The sequence below is a fragment of the Argentina silus genome (genome assembly GCF_951799395.1).
Source record: "Argentina silus genome assembly, chromosome: 6".
NCBI lineage: Eukaryota > Metazoa > Chordata > Actinopteri > Argentiniformes > Argentinidae > Argentina > Argentina silus.
In genome coordinates this window covers 16,914,946-16,934,404 of record NC_139660.1, presented here as the reverse complement: position 1 = coordinate 16,934,404, position 19,459 = coordinate 16,914,946, and the positions used below count along the sequence as shown (strand labels likewise).

General features: G+C 42.2%; 1 protein-coding gene across 1 annotated transcript; it reads right to left on the bottom strand.

Annotated features, from left to right (window-relative positions):
- Positions 1-4,871: 4,871 nt before the first annotated feature.
- st6galnac5b (ST6 (alpha-N-acetyl-neuraminyl-2,3-beta-galactosyl-1,3)-N-acetylgalactosaminide alpha-2,6-sialyltransferase 5b) lies at positions 4,872-18,489 on the bottom strand (the record flags this gene model as incomplete). Its single annotated transcript, XM_083672329.1, is given in 7 exon segments — positions 4,872-4,933; positions 8,603-8,708; positions 8,710-8,893; positions 9,570-9,677; positions 10,956-11,371; positions 17,866-18,066; positions 18,475-18,489. Coding segments are annotated over 7 exon segments (1,092 nt in total).
- Positions 18,490-19,459: the final 970 nt, after the last annotated feature.

Here is a 19,459-nt window from a genome sequence, read left to right as displayed (position 1 = left end):
ACCTGCGTGTCAATGTCCTGTATTTAAAATGGCCTCAGTGATAAGATAGGCTTATGCAGTAACTTTGATTATTTTTCGGAGCACTAATATGCACCTAATATTTCTAGATATGAATATGGTCGGTGGACCAACTGTGGTCTATTAGACAACACATAAAACGCTTTGACTCGCTTTTGCCTGTGTTTTGTTCAATTCAGGTACAGTAGGACATAGATCAATGTGGCATTGATAACTTTGTTATCTGCCAATGCATCAAAGTTTGAAGTTTAGGATGCTAAATATTTATATTGGCAAGTTATTTATTTATTTGTTTTGTTTACAAAAGCACATTAGCACATTGCAAGCTGAGAGAGAAAAAAAGTTGATTTCAATTACATTTGTATCTAATAGTGTATAAAGGCTGTAATCTTTAACAGACAGTATCAGTTTGTGATGGATGATGTTTCGATCTGCACAGCCCATAGGAAAACATCTGGTCTCATTTTAATATCTGCACATTTGTCAACCCATGGAAAATAATATTGCAGACATGAAACTTTTCTTATCTGTACCTGCGGCTGTTTGCAATATGTGATAGCTGTCTTTGTTCTTAATAGACACCAACATAAACTGGTTGTTTATATCTCTGAACCAGATGTCTTTGGGTATGACAGCTCTCAGCACCTCAATAGGAAACACTGGCAGTTGTTTGTTAATGCATTGATAATTATTGCTATCAGAAACGTCATTCTGTTTGAACTGTGGTCTGTGTTATGAATATGCAATTTTAATGTAATCGCTGAAGTAATATCATAAAGGAAAATGAGATTCCCAAATGTAAGGCTTGATGGAGTCACACTTTCAAAAGGAGGATGAGCACATTATGTTAAAATGCAGATTAATACATTTACATAGTCGTTAGGCTTCAATTAACAATGGCCATATACAGTATAATGAACTAATGATGGCACCCTGCTGCCAATATGCACCCATTTGCATATTCAATGTTGTGTGTGATGTTACAATTGAGTGTTTATTGCATTTCGTATGCATGTACTGCATCTAATTCCAAACATATCAGATATTTTATACCCTTACAGTACTTTGACAAGATGGCTACAGTATGTTGGACAATTGATCAGCCTTTAAAAAAAGAATTATCTTGCACTCTCAAATCAATCACATTTTTCTTACTCTACCTGAGAGAATACAAATGAAAAGCTATTTCTCAACACATGCTGTCAGCTGCTGTGATGACATTCAAGACTGGTTGTCCCTGCAAGAGATACAATTCGTTGCTTGGAAATCGTGCTTCTGAGAAAAGTGGCTCATTTAGGATTTGTTTTTGACCTTTTCATATCTCCATGAGGTATGTTGTTAACCTGGTAGATTGTTGAGGCCAGGCAGTGTGGAAGAGTCAAATGTAAATGTTGGTTGTTATTGTGCCTCATTCAGTTTAGATTAACATTTCTAAACAATTACGTTTTGCAGTTTAATGTGTGTCTAGTTTGAAATAAATAAATAACAGAAAGGGGACTGTATGTGTGTGATACATTAGAAATTGAGTTAAAATTGAACAAATGTTGTATCAAAAGATCAACATAATTTGGCATCTAAACAGAAAGGCAATATCCAACTGCTAAAATGATGTCGACAGAGCAGACAAAGACACTCTTCATCTCCACAACAGACTCTGATTCATCTGTCCATTAGTTGTCCATTTATGATAATTAATTTCCTCCCAATATGACCGCCAGACACTCCTGTATGTCCTCTGTGCTGTCACTGGCCGCGTTTGGACGTGAGGAGAGGAGAGAGCTCACTACAAAAACACTCAGGGTGCACTGACCCTGGCTCTCGTCATCAATGAGTTTGATTTTGTTCGTTTTTTTTGCATTTTGTAATGGGCAATGTTCAAAAGCTGAACATGAATAATGCAATTGAGACTTTACACAGATAATGAAATCACCAGAGCAACTGTGGTCTCAGTAACCACAGCTTTTACCAATGAAATCACAGCATCAACACTACACGACCATGAACTCACTTCCAGAGCAACTTCATTCTAACCACTTTACACCCACATCACTCTGGCCATATTGAGCTTTACAGTATTAATTTATTTTTTAATCAAGGCCAATATATTTGCACAAAATCAATGTTTATAGAAATGCTGCCTATTACAAGAGAAGATCTCAGTTGGGAAATAATTTAGTGCAGTGTAAATGCACTCTCTCTCTCGAGTTCAAGTTCAACCATTTAGCAGATGCAGAGCATTTCACTGAATCTCCTCCTAAATTCCTAATAGATGTTATCTGTAAGTAAGGCAGCATAATCAAGATAGATCTGATCTCTGAAGTCCCATAATCATGCAAACAGTTTATCTAAACAGTAAGTGGTTCCTTACTGTCTGGCATCTTGAACCCTGCAGCTCTATGCCAGGGAGTAGGGGTCATCCAATGACGCTCACGGGTAGCTGACCGTGGGATAAAGCACTACAGTACTACACACTTGCATTTCCCCTTGATGTAACAAATTTCAACAAGTCAAGTCAATATCCTGTGTTATTGTGAGTGAGTGAGTGAGTGAGTGAGTGAGTGAGTGAATGAGAGTGTGGAAGAGCAGCACCAATACACCTTTACACTACATGTAAATCAACCTAAACGGTCTTGAGCCTATAAGCATTGGTGAAAAAGTAGGTAGAGCTCCAATGACATGTTGCTTATATATCTACATAATTTTGCAAAGCAAGCATAATCATCCCCCAAAAAGAAACCACCTCTTAAGACTAACTCAAACTTGAGAGAAAGTCCTCTAGTAGTCCTCTATGGCCTACACTTTCAAGAGTAGGCTGTTTGTCTGATATTCAATGTCTTTGATCTACAGGTTCAAAGTGAAACACATTCTATGCAATGCCAACTTAAAGGACCAGTATGTAGATTTTAGCTTTAAAATAGTGCTAAAAAGAACGTTCAGTGAAGAGTGCTGCATTAGTCCAAACAATTAGTCATTGTCTTTGTGTCTCTAAAGTAATATACTCCCATAATTGATTATTTTCTCACTCCCATTCTACTAATTTCTCCACATTTTCTTATTTCATGTTCAAATGTCTTACATTCTCTCTGTCTGTCTGTGTATGGCACTGTTAGAGAACCCAGCATCCCAAGCCATTAATAAAGTTAATGTATGATGTCTGGCTTTCCAGTCCGGTTCATAACACTCATCAGACCCCCTGATTGGACAGGGAGACCGTTTCTATGGAGACAGCATGATCAGGAGTGGCCACCATGGTCGCAGTGTCCATGTCTTCCATCTTGCACTAGGACAGTTTTTGTACACGATTGGACCACAAACTCAGTGTATCACAACACACTGTGAGTCCCAGTGAGGTGATCTAAGTCAACATGGGCCTTTCAGAGATTGTGCCACATCAGTCAAATGAAAAGAGGAAAACAGATCAATGATTTACCACAGTAAGCAGAGGCAGAGGTTGCTTTCGAGGGCCAAATGACCAATTATTTTACAATATAGTTTGTGAAATGATATCGAAACTACTTAATCCAACACACAACAGCCAGTCACTAAAATATGACCAGTTCATGTGACAGAAAGCTTGCACTTGAAATGCTCTGAAATCACAGAGAGAGAAAAAATTGTTGAGGTGGCGCAAAGTGGGGAGACCTGAGGCAGGTGAGGCATTTTAACTACTGTACAGTACAGTAGTTAAAATGTTCAACTGATAGTTGAAGGACATGAAGTGGGCATACAACATAACACTGGGGATTTGAATTTCAATATGAAATTCAATATTGAAAGGACACAGAACACAAAACCTTTTGTTTTCAGGACAAACCCTTATATAATGGTTTTTTGTAGCCTTTGTTAGTTTACTGGCAAGCCAGTTAGTCTTATATCCGTGGAAATCAACTTCCTCTTTATCTCACTTTGCTTGGGAAAAAGATGTTTTACACTTTAGTAAAGTGTAGAAGATAAGAAATGTCCTAAATGTGGTACCCTTTCTTTTCTTACGTATTAGACATTACAATTTCCCTCCACTTCCACAGTAAACTGTAAATTATGCCTTTAATTTATTTATTTTAACTATCTATTTTATCTGTATTGTATTAGCCAGACTTGGTTGTCTCTTTTTTAGGGTTGCTCTAACCTAAAAAAGCTACAATGCTACAAAAAACAAGCTCCTAACTACAGTACATCCCTGTGCAATGGAGCAAATGATGGGCTCCCTCCTCAACAGACTTTTGAAAACATCAGAATAAGTGACATTACACCTTTGAGAGGTACAGGCTTCTTTGGTGTGAAGTCTGCAGTAACAGTAATGTAATCTCCACCGAGGCCATTCTCTGTGGGGTATGGTCAGAAGTGAGAATGCAAGGGTAACAGTGACCTCGGCAGCAATAGCCTCACAGGTAGGATAGAGTAATCACACTCACTTTTCACCTGCACCAAATAGGCCTGCTGTAATACACTGACTGCTCCTATGTTGGATGAGAGACTGAAGTGGATTGAGAGAAATGGGGAAATGGCCCATAATGTGAGTTCTTTGCCACTCATGTCTTGTCTGACTGAGCAGCTTTGACTGAGTCTATCACTGTGTTCCCGCCATTAGGTGCCTCCCCTGCCTCCACATCTCTCTGTACCATCCCAAAATGCCCCCCTCCCTCCCCCTCCCCCCACACACCCCATCCACCGACTCTATCCCCAACTCTAATGTGCTTTCCTCCATCCCTTCCTGAAGTCTACATCCCGATCTTCCCTCCACATCTCTCTATCCCCATCATAACTACCCTGTCCTCCTTATCCTCTCATACCTCTATGGTCATTATCTCGTCTGCTCTGAGACACTCAGGCCACCTCTTAGTTAATAGAGGCTGTTACTCTCCCACAGGGAGCGCCATATCCGACCCGGGGCCACCACTGATCTGACATATCAGATCTGCAAGTAGAGAGGCACATGTTCATATCACAGCCACTTGTCCCTGTCAGTGATAGTGGCAAATACAGTATGTCAACCCCACACTCAATTACCTTTAGAATGATGGAGAACAGGTGGTGGACTGTGGAAGAGGCAGATTGGTGCATTCATTTACACTTTGAGACATAGCATGGACAGACTGACAGACAGTCAGACAGACAGACAGACAGACAGACAGACAGACAGACAGACAGACATAGAAAGACAAATGTTTTACCAGTTGAACTGGTGCACTGCTGAACTCAATTGTTCACCCAACTATTCCTAGTCCATGGTGAAGTGATACCATATGTCCAAGTGTGTCCAAATCAAGTCAATTGATTTGATACTTGTAAAGATCCAAGAGAAGACTTCTGCTGCTGGTAGAAACAGCGAGGTAAGTGTGCAAGTACAAAGTACCAATAAAACTTCCATGTCACAAGCCTGCAGTGTTAGGACAGTGAGGGGTTTATAAAATGTTAACAGGGAACAGACTGATCCCAAGGGAAAAGCAAACATCCTGATCTTTTTAACCTTTTATAAGGGTACAGGACATTAGCTAATTAATGAGAAACGTTACAGGGACATACACCACAGCTCAATTTTATTAAGCACAGTACTGTTATTTGACTGCTACTTCATTGATAATCATGTTATTTGTGTTCATGTATGGTCAATCATGTGTGGTTGATCAGGACCATTTCCCAAAATAACTTCAACCATGTGTGGTAAAAAAGGATTTCAGTACATGTGCCTTGACTCAAAGAGGAAAACTTGTTGGTGTGAATGCAAATGTATTTGGACACAGAAGCCCTCCAGCTGTCAAACTATTCATTCAGGTCAGTGTTTCCCAAAGTTGGGATTATGTCTCCATCTGCTGGCCTAAAGCACACACAGTCATTCTTTATTTCATAGTCTGTTATTTATCAGAACTTCCATCAATGTTACAGAATGATGACTTTTACAAACTAATGGAAAACCCATGAGTGTTGCTTTCATAAACTCCAGTCACCCATGACGTCAGATGCCCAACACTAGCAAGAGAACACAGAGAGAGAATGACTCAGGCCTCTTCAAAGATACATAAACTGACAGACAGAAAGACAGACAGACAGAGACAGATAGAAACAGACAGACAGGCAGGCAGGCTGGAAGGCAGGCGGGCAGACAGACAGACAGAAACAGGCAGACAGAGGCTATTAAATGATAACGTTAAAGTTATTAAAAGGAGACATTGTATTGTCAGCAAAAACAACTGGATTGGAGTGAGATCACATGAGATTGAGAATCAGTTGACCTTAGGCAAAAGTCAATTTAGAGATTTTCTCTCAAATTCACAGACCAAAATCCCATCAGTAGGACACACACTACCACTAGGTGTCAGGGCAGACCAATAGCAATATCTTCCAGTCGGTCAGAGGCCCTCATTTTACTTTGCCATTTAAAAGGAGTCAAGACATTCTTACTTTTTAACATTCATGACCTTGACACAATTAAGCCTTCAGGAAGTCCTTGAAAACTGGACTGAGAAGATGTGATTGACTGCTATGAAAAATATAAGTGATAACATCGAATAAATCATTGGTACCACTAGTCCGTTTATCTCATTTTATCTCAATCTCTTGAACAGAAAACATTTTGGTCCTACTGGATGATGAAATTGTGCAGCTTTACTGATAAACCATACAGAGCATTGCCTAAAATACATCTCGTTCCAACATCCAGGCCAGGGGCAAGCCAGAGGCAAGCCAGACTTGTAATTTCAGCTATTTAACACCAGTGCTTATCAATGGCAGGTATGAGGATATGCCTCATACTGGAAATTGCTGCTCTGGAGCCAGTCAGGAGATGAAAGTGTCAGACTATGATATGGAACATTGCCTATTTATCCTCCGGCTCAACTTAAAGAGGTGTCAAATCCTGACACATACAGTAATGTACTGTACGCCCTGGGTACATGGTGTCTACAGTAGGTAGGCTTTCTGAGGTGAGGAAGCTGTATGTAATGGCGATGAGCTCAGTGCTGTTAACCTCTCCATGTCTGCTTGGTCAGGTTTGTTTGTGTAGATCATGTCAGACTTGGCCAGGCTTGGCTACACCACTCATTATTTCCCCAGAATTATACAAACTTCATGACCATCAAGATACTTTTGTTAAAAACTCAGTCTGACTAAACTAACAACAATACACAGGGTATCCACAGTGTAAGTGGCTAAACTGAAGATGTTGAAATTTGAGCTTAGAAACAATACTCAAGAATCATCACAGCATTTCAAACCTTTGTTTTCATTATTTTACCAAGCAAGGTCAAACTAAATAATAATAATAATAATACACTATGCCGCCCTAAGTGCATGATTACAGGATTGGATGACTCGAGCATCATCATTGGCTCATTTATAGCCAGCTTCTCCTTTGAAGCCGTTAAATCCAACCGTTTATTTGCCACCAGGGATTGGTCATTGGTGTGCCGAGCACATGGTCCAGGTCTCTGGAGATGGCAGTGCACTTAGCATGATATCCCAGAATTCCACGGGGCTCGGGCTGTCCCAGTGGCCCCTAGCCGCCTGGAATGGTCACAACATTACCATTCCATCTCAGCGCTCGCTCTCATGGTACAAACAAAATAAACAGCGGAGTAGGCAGCAAGTCAATATCTCTCCTGAAGCCGGAGTAGGTGATCCACAGGGGGGGCCTGGATAGAATGCTAAAACAGGCTTGGCACTCGTCTACTCCTGAGGAGTGAAGAGATACCATACTGTGTGGGTCCCCTGCCAGGAGTTAGCTGATCTCTGCTCACTGGAGTGGAAGAAGAAGCTGCAGGGTTGGGATCGCAGATTCTGCTCTCAACACCTTGATCTGATCATTTGTACCAACTGCTGTGGGGTTTTGTTCAAAAGTTTGGCTTTAAAAACAGGCCAGCTCATGTCCTAGAGTAACAGCCATGCTGGTAGACTTGGCATTACTCTCATGGTTCCATCTGTTCCAGAAGCCCCTGGTAAGAGAGTTCTCAAACTCCAACAGACCCCGAAACAAAGCTCTGGATGAGCCATGCCGGGAGGCTAGCTACTGTACATCGTCTAAGAGGAATCCACAACTAGCTATTGAACACCCCTTATGATACCTTATCAACGTGGGATATGAACACGATGGAATGCAAATGCAATTTACATCAAATATACAATATACTTCTGCATTTTTACAATACAAAAAGTGCCCTAACAGTTTTTCAATAGAAAATTCATTGTGAAACAGGCTAGAACACTCAAACAAATCAAACTTACTATCATAGCACAAACTGTTTTCATACGGATACATGTGGTCCAAAAGTCTTACTGTATGTACCATCCTTAGATAAGACAACATAGAGTAATGCCATTGTTGAACCCTCCAATTAAAAGTTCTGGCATGAAAAAACACATAATTGTAATAATGATCAAAACAGCGTTAAACACTTTCCCAAAACATCCTTATGGGTGTGGGCTGCGATTTAGCAAGCATCAGACAAGTGAGTCTGCTATCCAGCACAACCAGCACCAGCAGCAGCAGCAGCAGCAGCAGCAGCTTGCACTGTGACTGTCCTACTGCGTCAACACTCTATGGAATAGAATGGATGGAAATCAGTGACTTTGAGTCGAAACACACAGACACGTCCTCCCAAGGTGTCTGGGCCCTGCCTGTCTGTAGTCTCAGGAGCTATCAGGAGAAGGGCTGTGTGAGCTGTTCCCATAGAGGGGAGTGGAGGTGGAGGCGGAGGGGCTCCAGTCAGGCTGGTAGAAGTGGATGTCAAACGTTCGCGCCCAGTTGGCGAACACCGTCTTCTCCGTGATGAAGCGGTGGTGGCTGCCATGGCGACTGCGCTCGTGGGAGAGATACATGGAGCACTCGTCAGGCCCAGAGGGCTCGTAGTAATGATACGGGACAGAGGGTTCAGATGGAGATCTGGAAGAGCAGGAGGAGGAGAGAGAGAGAGGGGGGGGGGGAGGGAGGAAGAGGGAGGGAGGAAGAGAGAGAGAGAGAGAGAGAGAGAGAGAGAGAGAGAGAGAGAGAGAGAGAGAGAGAGAGAGAGAGAGATAATAAGTCATCAAAGTTATTCCCTTTCCTCTGATACTTACAGTCATCCACTCAGAACTCAGAGGAGAGTTTGGGCCAGTATGAATAATTACACTGACAGCATAGACACTTCATCTGATGATCCTCTACAGACATGAACGCAATCACTTGATCTCAACCTCCATCACACCAGGGGAGGCTGGTGGAGGTAGAAATCGGTGGACAGGCTCATTGTAATGCATGGAATGAGGAATGGTATCATGCATTACTATGAGCCTGTCCTCTGGCTACAGAGCCAGTTCCTAACTGGCTACAGAGCCAGAACATCTAAAAAAGAAATACGCCCCTGCATCACACACATGGTTATCAGCTGAATGTGTTTCTCCTTCATCACACCTCCTCTCCTCTCCTGTCTGGAGGAGAAGACCATTATCATTAGAAGAACAGGAGCCACAGATAACTAAACTAACTAACTGGAGTAATCATCAAAACATATCACTTAAACTGTTTACGTCACATACAGTACAGCAACACTGTGCTTTGGGCAGTACCCCCACCCACATACCTGCAGAAGTCAGGAGCCACCATGCCATAGACGTTGATCCTGTCACACAGTTCCAGGGCTATGGCCATGGAGAACCAACCAGTGCTCAGCCACGAGTTAGAGATCCTCCTGGAGAGTAAGGGGAACAAGAGACATACAATATGCTGAAGGGGAGGCTGGTGGAGGTAGACAGGCTCATTGAAATGTGAGGACGGGTTTAATAATATAATACAATATAATTTAATGCGAAGAGTGAGAGTGACAATAAAGTGAGACCCTGTATGTACTGAATTCACTCTGACTCACCCATTCTGACTCTGACTCACCCATTCTGACTCAGACGCACCCATTCTGACTCACACTCAAATTGTGTCTGTTCATGTTGAGTCACTGGTATTCTAATGATAATATCACATGTTATTATTGTACTCACATATTCCTATTGGTCATGGACTGTTATGTCTAGAAAATTGGTTTGGAGGCTAAGAAATATGCTGACCAGTAAAATGTCATCTATGGTAGAGTAAGTGATCAGTGTACAGTAAAGGCAGACTAGCCAGTCCCTCACTGGGGACACCCCAGCTGGCAGTAGTGCCACTCCTGTCTGTGCTGATCGTGTTTGCTGTACCATCTTCTGCCAGGGGCACAGAGAGTGCCACGGTGAGTGCCAGGGACAGTGCCAGGAGGGAAAGTCTGTTTGGTCTTGTAATCTGTCTCTGCTCTAGATCAGCAGCCTCATTTCATCTGTCACTCCCTACCCACTAACTAATAAGGAGGGGATACCAATTACCACATACCATATGTAACTGTCATGTAACTGCTGGAGGTCTTGCATATGCCTCTATTTTGGATCATCCAGTCATTAATCTGTCAACGTCCATAAATGATTAGTAAAATTGCCCTCCATGACATGAATATTTAAGTGCTTCACTGTACCAAGCATATGACACTGATTATGCACGTCTGGGGTAACTGTAGTTTACCCAAGGGAACATGGACAGTGATACAGCATACATCTTCTATTCATGACGTTATCCAGCAAATGGTTTTATACTGTACATGGCAGTATGGAGAGACTTAGAATCCCTCTCGAGCAGCTTCAGTGGGACAATGCCCCCATGCTGTACGGAAAATCCTCTTTAATCCTAACATATACTCACTGCTTTGATCTTAATCCCATTAATGATACTGAGAGTGCTCTGTTTGGTTGTTTGGATTTCTTACTTATTTTGTTAAACAAGTACGTCAAAAATACTCAACTGCTTTTAAATGAGAACGTAATACACTGGATTCTGCTTGTATTGCAAGTCCTTGAATGATTTATGCTCTTTGAAAATTTGCCTTGACCAGGATTTGACTGACTCAATAAACCAAACCCAACGAAAGCATTGACCTTTCAACACGTACCTATCTTTCCCAGTCTCTTTTTTAAAGAGCTCGTCAAACTGCAGCATCTTCAGCCGGGAGATGATGTAGACCTTAAGCTTGGGCAGCAGCTGGTTGACCAGCCGCAGGTTGTTGTACACCAGGCCTTTACCATCCCTCCGCATACAGCTGCTGGGCCCCCAGAAAAGGAAGACAGTGTCCTGGTCCTGGCTGGCATTGAGCAGCTCCTGTCGGCTCCGCAGCACCCTCTGCAGGCTGGAGTGTGCGATGACGCGCAGGCTGGTGCGTCGGCCTACGTCCCGCTGGAAGCCCGAGGTAGGGGCGTCGTTCATGCGGATGACACACTCGTTGCGGTCAATATCGGCGCCCCTCCTGCTGCCCGTCAAGTGGCCGGAGCTGGTCACCAGGGCACAGCAGTTACAGTGCATCCTCAGAGGCTGGGGGGACATTAGTGACAGTGAAGTTATACTGTAGGTTACAGGAGTGTGATCCATTTATACAACTGGAAAAATGCGTCCTTTCCTCTATCCTTTCTTGAGAAAATATAACAGAATTGGGCGGGTCAAAGAGACGTTCCCACCATATTGCATAAACCTGTTAAATGATAGTAGAAAAAGGGGTTCCATGAGGGGGGAAGGATGGTAAGAGGGTTGTGGTGATTTATTTGAGGGGCTTGGATATAGGGCAGAGCGAAGTTGGGGCGCTTTCGAAGAAACAGTACTGTATTACCATTGAATAAATCATGAGATTATATTCAGTATTTAGAAAGAAGATCGTAAATTCTGCCTTCAGTGTATATACTATATATATAATACGTATATACGAATATATAATCCGTCCAAAAGGACAACATTCTCTCTTTCAGTCAGCAAGGTCAATCAACACTCAGATGAGTGAGATCCTTGGCATGTGATTTGAATCTCCATGCCAAAAGAAAAGAACTGTACCCCCTGAAATGCTACAGCACAATCAATACTGGAGCAGAGAGTAGAAGGCCATGCAAAGGGCATCCATTTCTAACAGTAAAAATCCAGAGACCCTCCCATGAATTATTCCAAGCCTTAATGTAGGGAGCCATTGGCATTCTGAGCTGTTCTCTGTTCTCTGGGTTTCGTGCTCCGCTGGGGCCTGTGCACACATACAGGCAGGTGAGATCACCAGCACCACCGCCTATGCTCTGCTGCTCCCACTGCTCTATTTACACATGTGTCTTCCAGTCCTACTATCCCCTGGCTGGGGTTCTGCACAGAGTAGCAATTACCCAGGGTGGCAAATGGGAGACAGCACGAAGCTTGATGTGACTGAAGATACATTCAATAATAAAACATACGATAATGTCCATGAACCGATTGTTTGCATTGTTCATCCAATGTGTCCACATGAATGATCCTTATTACACAGGAGAGGGATTTCGATATACTGCTACAGTATTAGCATAACCTCTTTCTGGTGATAATCTGTACTCCCTCTACCTAAACATTCTACGTAGACAGAATGACACTCTTCACCACATGATGACACATTCTCCTGCCACACTGAAAATGTGATTATGACTAATGGCCATATATCTTCCTCATGTACTGTATACAGACATAGAATATAGCACACTCACCATAGCACCACAAACAGTTACTATCCACACGTTGGTTCCGTTTATCTAGGTACAGTCAATTTTGTAATTTGGGTAAACTACTGCTTTCATTTTTCAATACACAATCCAGACATGATTGAACTCACAGAATGTCTGGAGCACCAGGGAAATCTTTTCACTAACAGTAATAAAAGTGCCCTTGACAGATAGACTTGCTCACATGTCATTGCCAGCACCCAGAGCTTCTGTCAGCTCAATGATTCTAAAAAGAAATCAACCATTTATTAACCTTAATTTTGAGAGGGAGGTTGGAGATTGAGAATCTCTTAGGTTTGAGACATGGTCTAGAGGACAGAATCAAAGAGTTATGTTTCATAAACAAGACATACATCAACCATACAGTATAGGTTATAGATTAATAATCACAGATGGAAATGATCCTGGGTACACTGTAGACATTTCTATGTGTTGATTGCACCCACATTGTGGACCTGATCAAATATAAATCCAAGCACACCTACTATTTCATCATGCAGTTGGAACTTTACTGATATGATGGTCTGTGTGATCAATCATTCATAAACTGCAGGCATGATTTGAATTTGCACGGTGCACGGTGCTGGCGGGTACAGACTGAATAGACAGTTACTGTGAACCCTGAAGTAGAGTGGATTAGATTAGCCGAGCCAGGATAAGGAGGCTACAGAGCTAACATCTAGCAGCAGAAGCACCACCACCATCACAGTTAAGGGTACAGCTCCAACCCAGTCAATTACCTCCCACACACTGACTCATCAGTATCATCCTGTTTATACCCTCCCCAGAGGACCTAGGACCTCATAATTGCTTTCAGCTTCCTTCATTGTAGCCTCCTCTGCTTTGTAGCCTCCACCACCAATCACACTGCTATCCTCTTTCCCAGAGTCCTCACCGGCACCACCATAGGCGGAGTGGGTCCTGTCAACTATGATGGATTGTTACAGTATAGTACACACCTGGAGAAATGCCCATCTGACTTGGGCTATTTGAGGACAGTGGGAAATTATGGAGTGAAGTGGAAAAATTGTGAAAATTAGAATATGAGAATATTTTGGAAGCCCTATTACAGAATTTCTTTTTTTACACACTCAGGGGTGAAATTAGAAATTCTTAAGACTGAGTGGCACTTACATTTACATTTGCACTCTTGATTCATTCTTTTCAACATTAAAACGGTTGCTTCTTAAATTGTAAACGGTGTCAGGAAATACAGACGCAAAGTCACCACAGATTCAAGGCAGCTGCTACAGGGTGAAGTTTTAATGATCAGGACTCCAGAATTCTCACAGCCCAATTAATTACACAGGGGATTCTCCTGACAGTTCAACAACTCGTTAATCTTTTCCCAGTGACAGAGATTCAGACAGGACTCCTTAACTTGTTCAGTTTCTCTAAGTGGCTGAGTAAAGTCAGGGATAATGAAAGTGCCTTGTTTCTCCAGGCAACCTCAAAGGGAAGGAAATTATTGAGTCTCCACGGATGAACCCTTGTTAAAGGCAAAATCTACCCCCCAAAAAAACATACTTATTTCCACCCACATGCCAAAGAGAGTCAAGAGCTCCGTCTCACATGATGATGATGATCAGCTCCATCTACCAGTTTATGGAGAAGTGCTTTTGAATTAATGAGGAAACAAATCCTTTGAAAAAGTGCTGTCAACCGAGATGATGGATAGGGCATGACTACATATACTAATGAGACACTGTACTTGGGCTGATGACTTCCTGATAATGACATCTGATAAGGTTAGCCAGGATGCAGATTAATTCTGAATTCTACAGGTATGACAAGCTTTACTTTTGAGGAGGTTCTGACATATCTATAACATAACGTATATGTAATCTCTAGTGGCTTGATCTGGTTATCTACCTCTGTCTCTCTCTCATTCTGATTACATCAAATAAAAACGCATTCATTGGTTTTCAGCATTTGAATATCAAGCAGGAAGGGACACAAACACACACACACACAAACACACACACAAACACACGCACACACAGACACACGCACGCACGCACGCACGCACGCACGCACGCACACACGCACGCACACACGCACGCACACACACACTTTGATCGGGGGGGGGATCTACAGACAGGTTTTGTGACTACGGTGTATAAAGGCCAATGCAGATTGATGCTGCTGACTATTTTCAAAAGGTCAACATCTCTTTAACTGGAATCGGCAGAGCATCAGAGGGAGAGGTGGGGGGAGAAGAGGCCAGGGACAGGATGGGGGCAGGGACTGTCATTGTCTGTAGTCAACCAGGTATGTGTGTGTGTGTAACTCTGCAACTCTGATCGGATTGTCAATGGTGAAAAATCCATAGAGGGGAAAGTCTCACAACTGAGACAACTCTAAGAGATAGAGGGAAACTTGACTCAAAGGGAGAGAGAGGCTGAGTGATTCTCAGATGTAACATTCATTAGATCTGAAGAATCTATGATCAAACACCAGATAAGTGACTGTACAGTCTATTTCTTTTCGTGCTACAACATTTATTTATATATGTAAATGTATCTGTACTGCTGAAACCAATTAGGCTAATGAATTCTATTCCAACCTTGAAAACAGTGTTAACAAAATGGCAATGTCTGAGGCATAGATATGACTGTATGAGCCACTATGAACATCTTCTTCATCAAAATATATGGATGTTGAGATGAAACTGAAAAGTGATTCATGTTTTCAAGTACAAAAGTTGAAAAGTTTAGCTTTTTTTGTGGCTTGCCAGCAAACTCATAACCTTGTGTGGCACGTAGGATGCAGACCTCTCCTTTATAATCTGGATGATTAATGTCTGGCCTTCGCAGCCTCCAGGATGAGATATGAACCAGCAGAAGGTTCACAAATCCACCACCATACTAAATGAAATCATGGTCCATGGAAAAAAGTTATGCACATAAGTTAATGAGGGAAATAAATAGACTCCTGCAGGCTCTGTAAATAGAACACCATGTCAGATCTGCAAGCATCCCTGGCACCGCTGGAGGCATATTGTGTGTTTGTCAGTGGAGGCTGCTGGAGGCAGAAATTGGAGGACAGGCTCATTGTATTGCATGGAATGAAATGAGGAATGGTGTCGAGCACACGTGTTTGATACCATTCCTCATTCCGTTTCCATGCATTACAATGAGCCCATCCTCCGATTTCTACCTCCACCAGCCTCCACTTGTGTGTGTGTGTGTGTGTGTGTGTGTGTGCATGTGCATGCAAGCATGCAATCAAAGCCAAGAAGCCCCACAGCGGCAGCAGACACCAGCTGATTCTGGGAAGGTCTGGAGATTGATACCAAGTGGGAAGGCCTCTAGGTCCAGCTAGTGATATTCTGCTGGCTCTAATGGAGGTTGCCGCGGCAACCCTATAGCAGAGAGAAGAGTTGAGATAGGCTAGTCTGAGAGTGATGAAGTACAGTGTACACATCATGAAGCTTCCCCGAGCCGTCAACAGGGTGGCAATTGGCGACTAGACGGGACATCTTTCAATGCACACTGAATCCCAGACACAGAGCTCAGAGCACTCCCTCATCTCCATCTCTATTCTATGGTGAGCATCTACAGTACTGTACATAGGCTGCATTTTCCTGGACTTGATTTAACAGAGTGCGCCTTTAAAAAGTGCATTCATCATCAGGTTACTGCTGTTTGCTGATGATAGCAGAAGTAAGATTTTTCTCAGGAAAAGTTCAGAGAGTTGTGCCATGACTGTGGTGAACATGTAGGCCTGCAGTACACTGCAGCCGCAATAGCACAACTCACCGAAGCTTGTAACCATTATACAGAGAGAAGTGAACAGCTCCTGACACCATGTTTGGGTTTAATCCTATTTTCCACTCTTTGTAGCCTCTCTTGTCCAGCGCCACCTGAGAGACGCGTTGTCCTTTCACGCTGCTGTGGCTCGATATGTTCTCCCCGTATTTCTCACACTGAGGGAAGGAGCCAGGGAGAGGAGCACTATTTCTGCAACCTGATAACTCAGGCCATACAGAACCAATATACACAATCCTACAGATCTGCTGGGAGGTCAGATCCCTCAGTCAGAAACAACAAACTAATATCCAAAGACAGACACTGGCATATGCCTATTCAGACCAGATACACTTGTGTTTAAAGGTTGAATGTTATCAGAAAAGGCTTAATTAATTAATATACAGTCGATCTGGAATCGAGGACGAGGACGTTTTAAAGCTCTCTACAACTTGATTGTAACAAAAACTGAAGTTATGGGGGTAATAGCTATCTCCTAAGGGATTTCATATCATCAGCCATTCTATTCCATCCATTTAGGATCAACACTATTTTCTGTGACATAGCCAGAGACAGGCTTCAAAAGAAGAGGACCTAGGACAATTAAAGTTATAAGTCAAAAGGATATAGGCTGACTCTTAAATGAATCTTTCCAGTGGAAGTCTATCCTCCTTTTAATGCACTTTCCCCATTAAATATTTCATGGCAGTCACATTCATTATGTATTGGAAAACTACAGAGAGACTTTAGAGATGGCTAGGGCTTCACTGTCAAGACCAGCGGGTGAGTTCTATACTAAACACATTATTGCAGCTCCATAGGAGACGGCAGTCTAGATCCTTAGTTAGAGTCTTACCTAAATTGATTTATAAGGTTAGAGCTATGGCTAGGGTTCAAGTTCAGGTTCATGTTCAGGTTCAGGCTAGGGTTAGGGTTAGTGTTAGGGCTAGGGTTAGTGTTATGTACACTCTGCCTCTGTGAAATGGAACACTTTACAAACACAGTAGGATATAAATGAAGAAAACCGAAAAACCCTCAACTTGTCATAAGCCTATCACCTCTCAGGCAAACAATTTATGACCTGTTCTGAGTGCATTATTTTAAAAGCAGATTAATATACAGTCTCTACTATTCAGCATGCTTGTGTGGTGCAGTATGTATAATCCCTGACTGCAAGCTTTTGAACATTAATCAAACGAACTGCAAGGGACATTTTCAAAGGCCTACCCAGTCTGGCACACAGGAGATCCCCAAAGCTTTATCAATAAGCCATTTCAAGTGTACCTGGAATTTTCATTTGTGTGCTGATCTGCTAGCTTTAACTGGATGACAGTTGAATACAGATCAGGAGCGGCTTATATTATACATGCACAACATCACTAGAGCAATCAATGTGCCTCTCAAACGCTTGTTGCCCAACATACATCATCTATCATTCACAATTTCCACAATGAGTTTTTAAACATGGCAACTATAGTCTGTGGATAGATCTTATTTTGCCCATAAAAGTTTTACATTTATAACAATGCACCATTGAAGTAAGTGCACTGCTTACCTTTTTATCTATGACACCAGTGTAACCCTCATGGATAGATGTTAGGGGTCTTGGAGGCTTCCTCTGTGGTTTCTTCAGCTTCACCATCGGCGGTCCAGCAGCATCCGACCGATACCATGACGTGTTAGAGAAGCTGCTGTTGTATACAACCATAAGACTGGTACCCATGGTAATAATTATAATGCCGATAACCCCATGGCGCTGCAAGTAAGAATGAAAAAAAAGACCAATAATTTCGACCAGGTAGGTTGTGATTTTGTCCAACTTTCGGAGTTCATTTTGAAATATAATCTTAAAACTTCTTACACCTTTTCCCATGTCGTATAGATAAGCTAGTACATGAAAAACATAACACTAAAATGAAAATAGCCGAATCCGTCTCTCTCAACCCAACAGAAGCGCGCTGACAGCTGTGTGTCACTCAGGCGCGTTCTTTACATTGTATAATCTTTAATCCGTCCAACCTATTATCTAGAGCACACAGAACACAGCACACATTTCAACATCCTTTAAAAGAGTCAATGGGGGGATATTAATTGTAGGACATTGTCCATAATAATTCAAGTAACTTCCCTTAACCAAATGAGTTTCAATTAATAGGCTAGTTACCACGCGTGTCTTCATTTTGTGGATTTCCCCCCTTAGTTCCACGAACTGACGCATCCGGGTTCACTTTTCATCAAAGAAACCACAACCTGAGCAATCACGTACAGGAATTCTTTAAAGCCGTCACAAATTGCAGCCTCCTTGCAACACCTGATTCGACTGGTGTCAGCGAGCGCAGCGCATCCCCTTCAGGAGATTATGGTTAGGGCTCACGCGGATACAGGCAGCATCTCGAGCCCAACTACTCATCCCTTATCCAGGAGCGTCCAATAGCTGGTTAACTCTTCATGGTCTTAATGAACGCTGCGTTACAATAGGACTCTATTAAATGTCATTTCAGTGAATTTGAGGGTTTATAAACGGTTCATAAACTGTTGATAGTGAGTTTCGATAGAAGGGTATATTCAGTATTTTCAGATGCTTCTTCAGATCAAGTTTGATTCAAGATTCAAGATTCAAGATTCTTTATTTGTCACGTGCATACAAGTATACAGTGAAATGCAAAAGTGACAGTGCCACAGAGTAGTGCAACAATACAATAAGTTTAAAAATAGAATAAAATAAAAATAGACTTTGTAGAATGATATCAAGATCATTCGTTTTCTGTATACTTTTAGGAATATGTGTATCTGGCTATCATCTAAATCTGACATAGGTTAACCAGGACAAAATGAATGCTAACAAATAATGTTTCCATAACATTCATTATACAAAACATACATTATTGTCCTAGTACTGACCTCAACATGAGCAATTCTGGTGATACACTAAGAGAAGCCTTGTTTCCTTTTATTTCGGGTTGGAGGGTTGGAAGGTAGGCTGCTACATACATTACAGAGTTTACATGTACCTCAAGTTGCCCATGCATCACACAACAACAGACATTGGGAGCCCCATGTGGAGAGATACCATCTCTTCATCTAAAAATGGCAACCAGAGCACCAGAGCACCAGAGCTCCTCACGGGAGAGCAGATTTGCTGGAAGCTG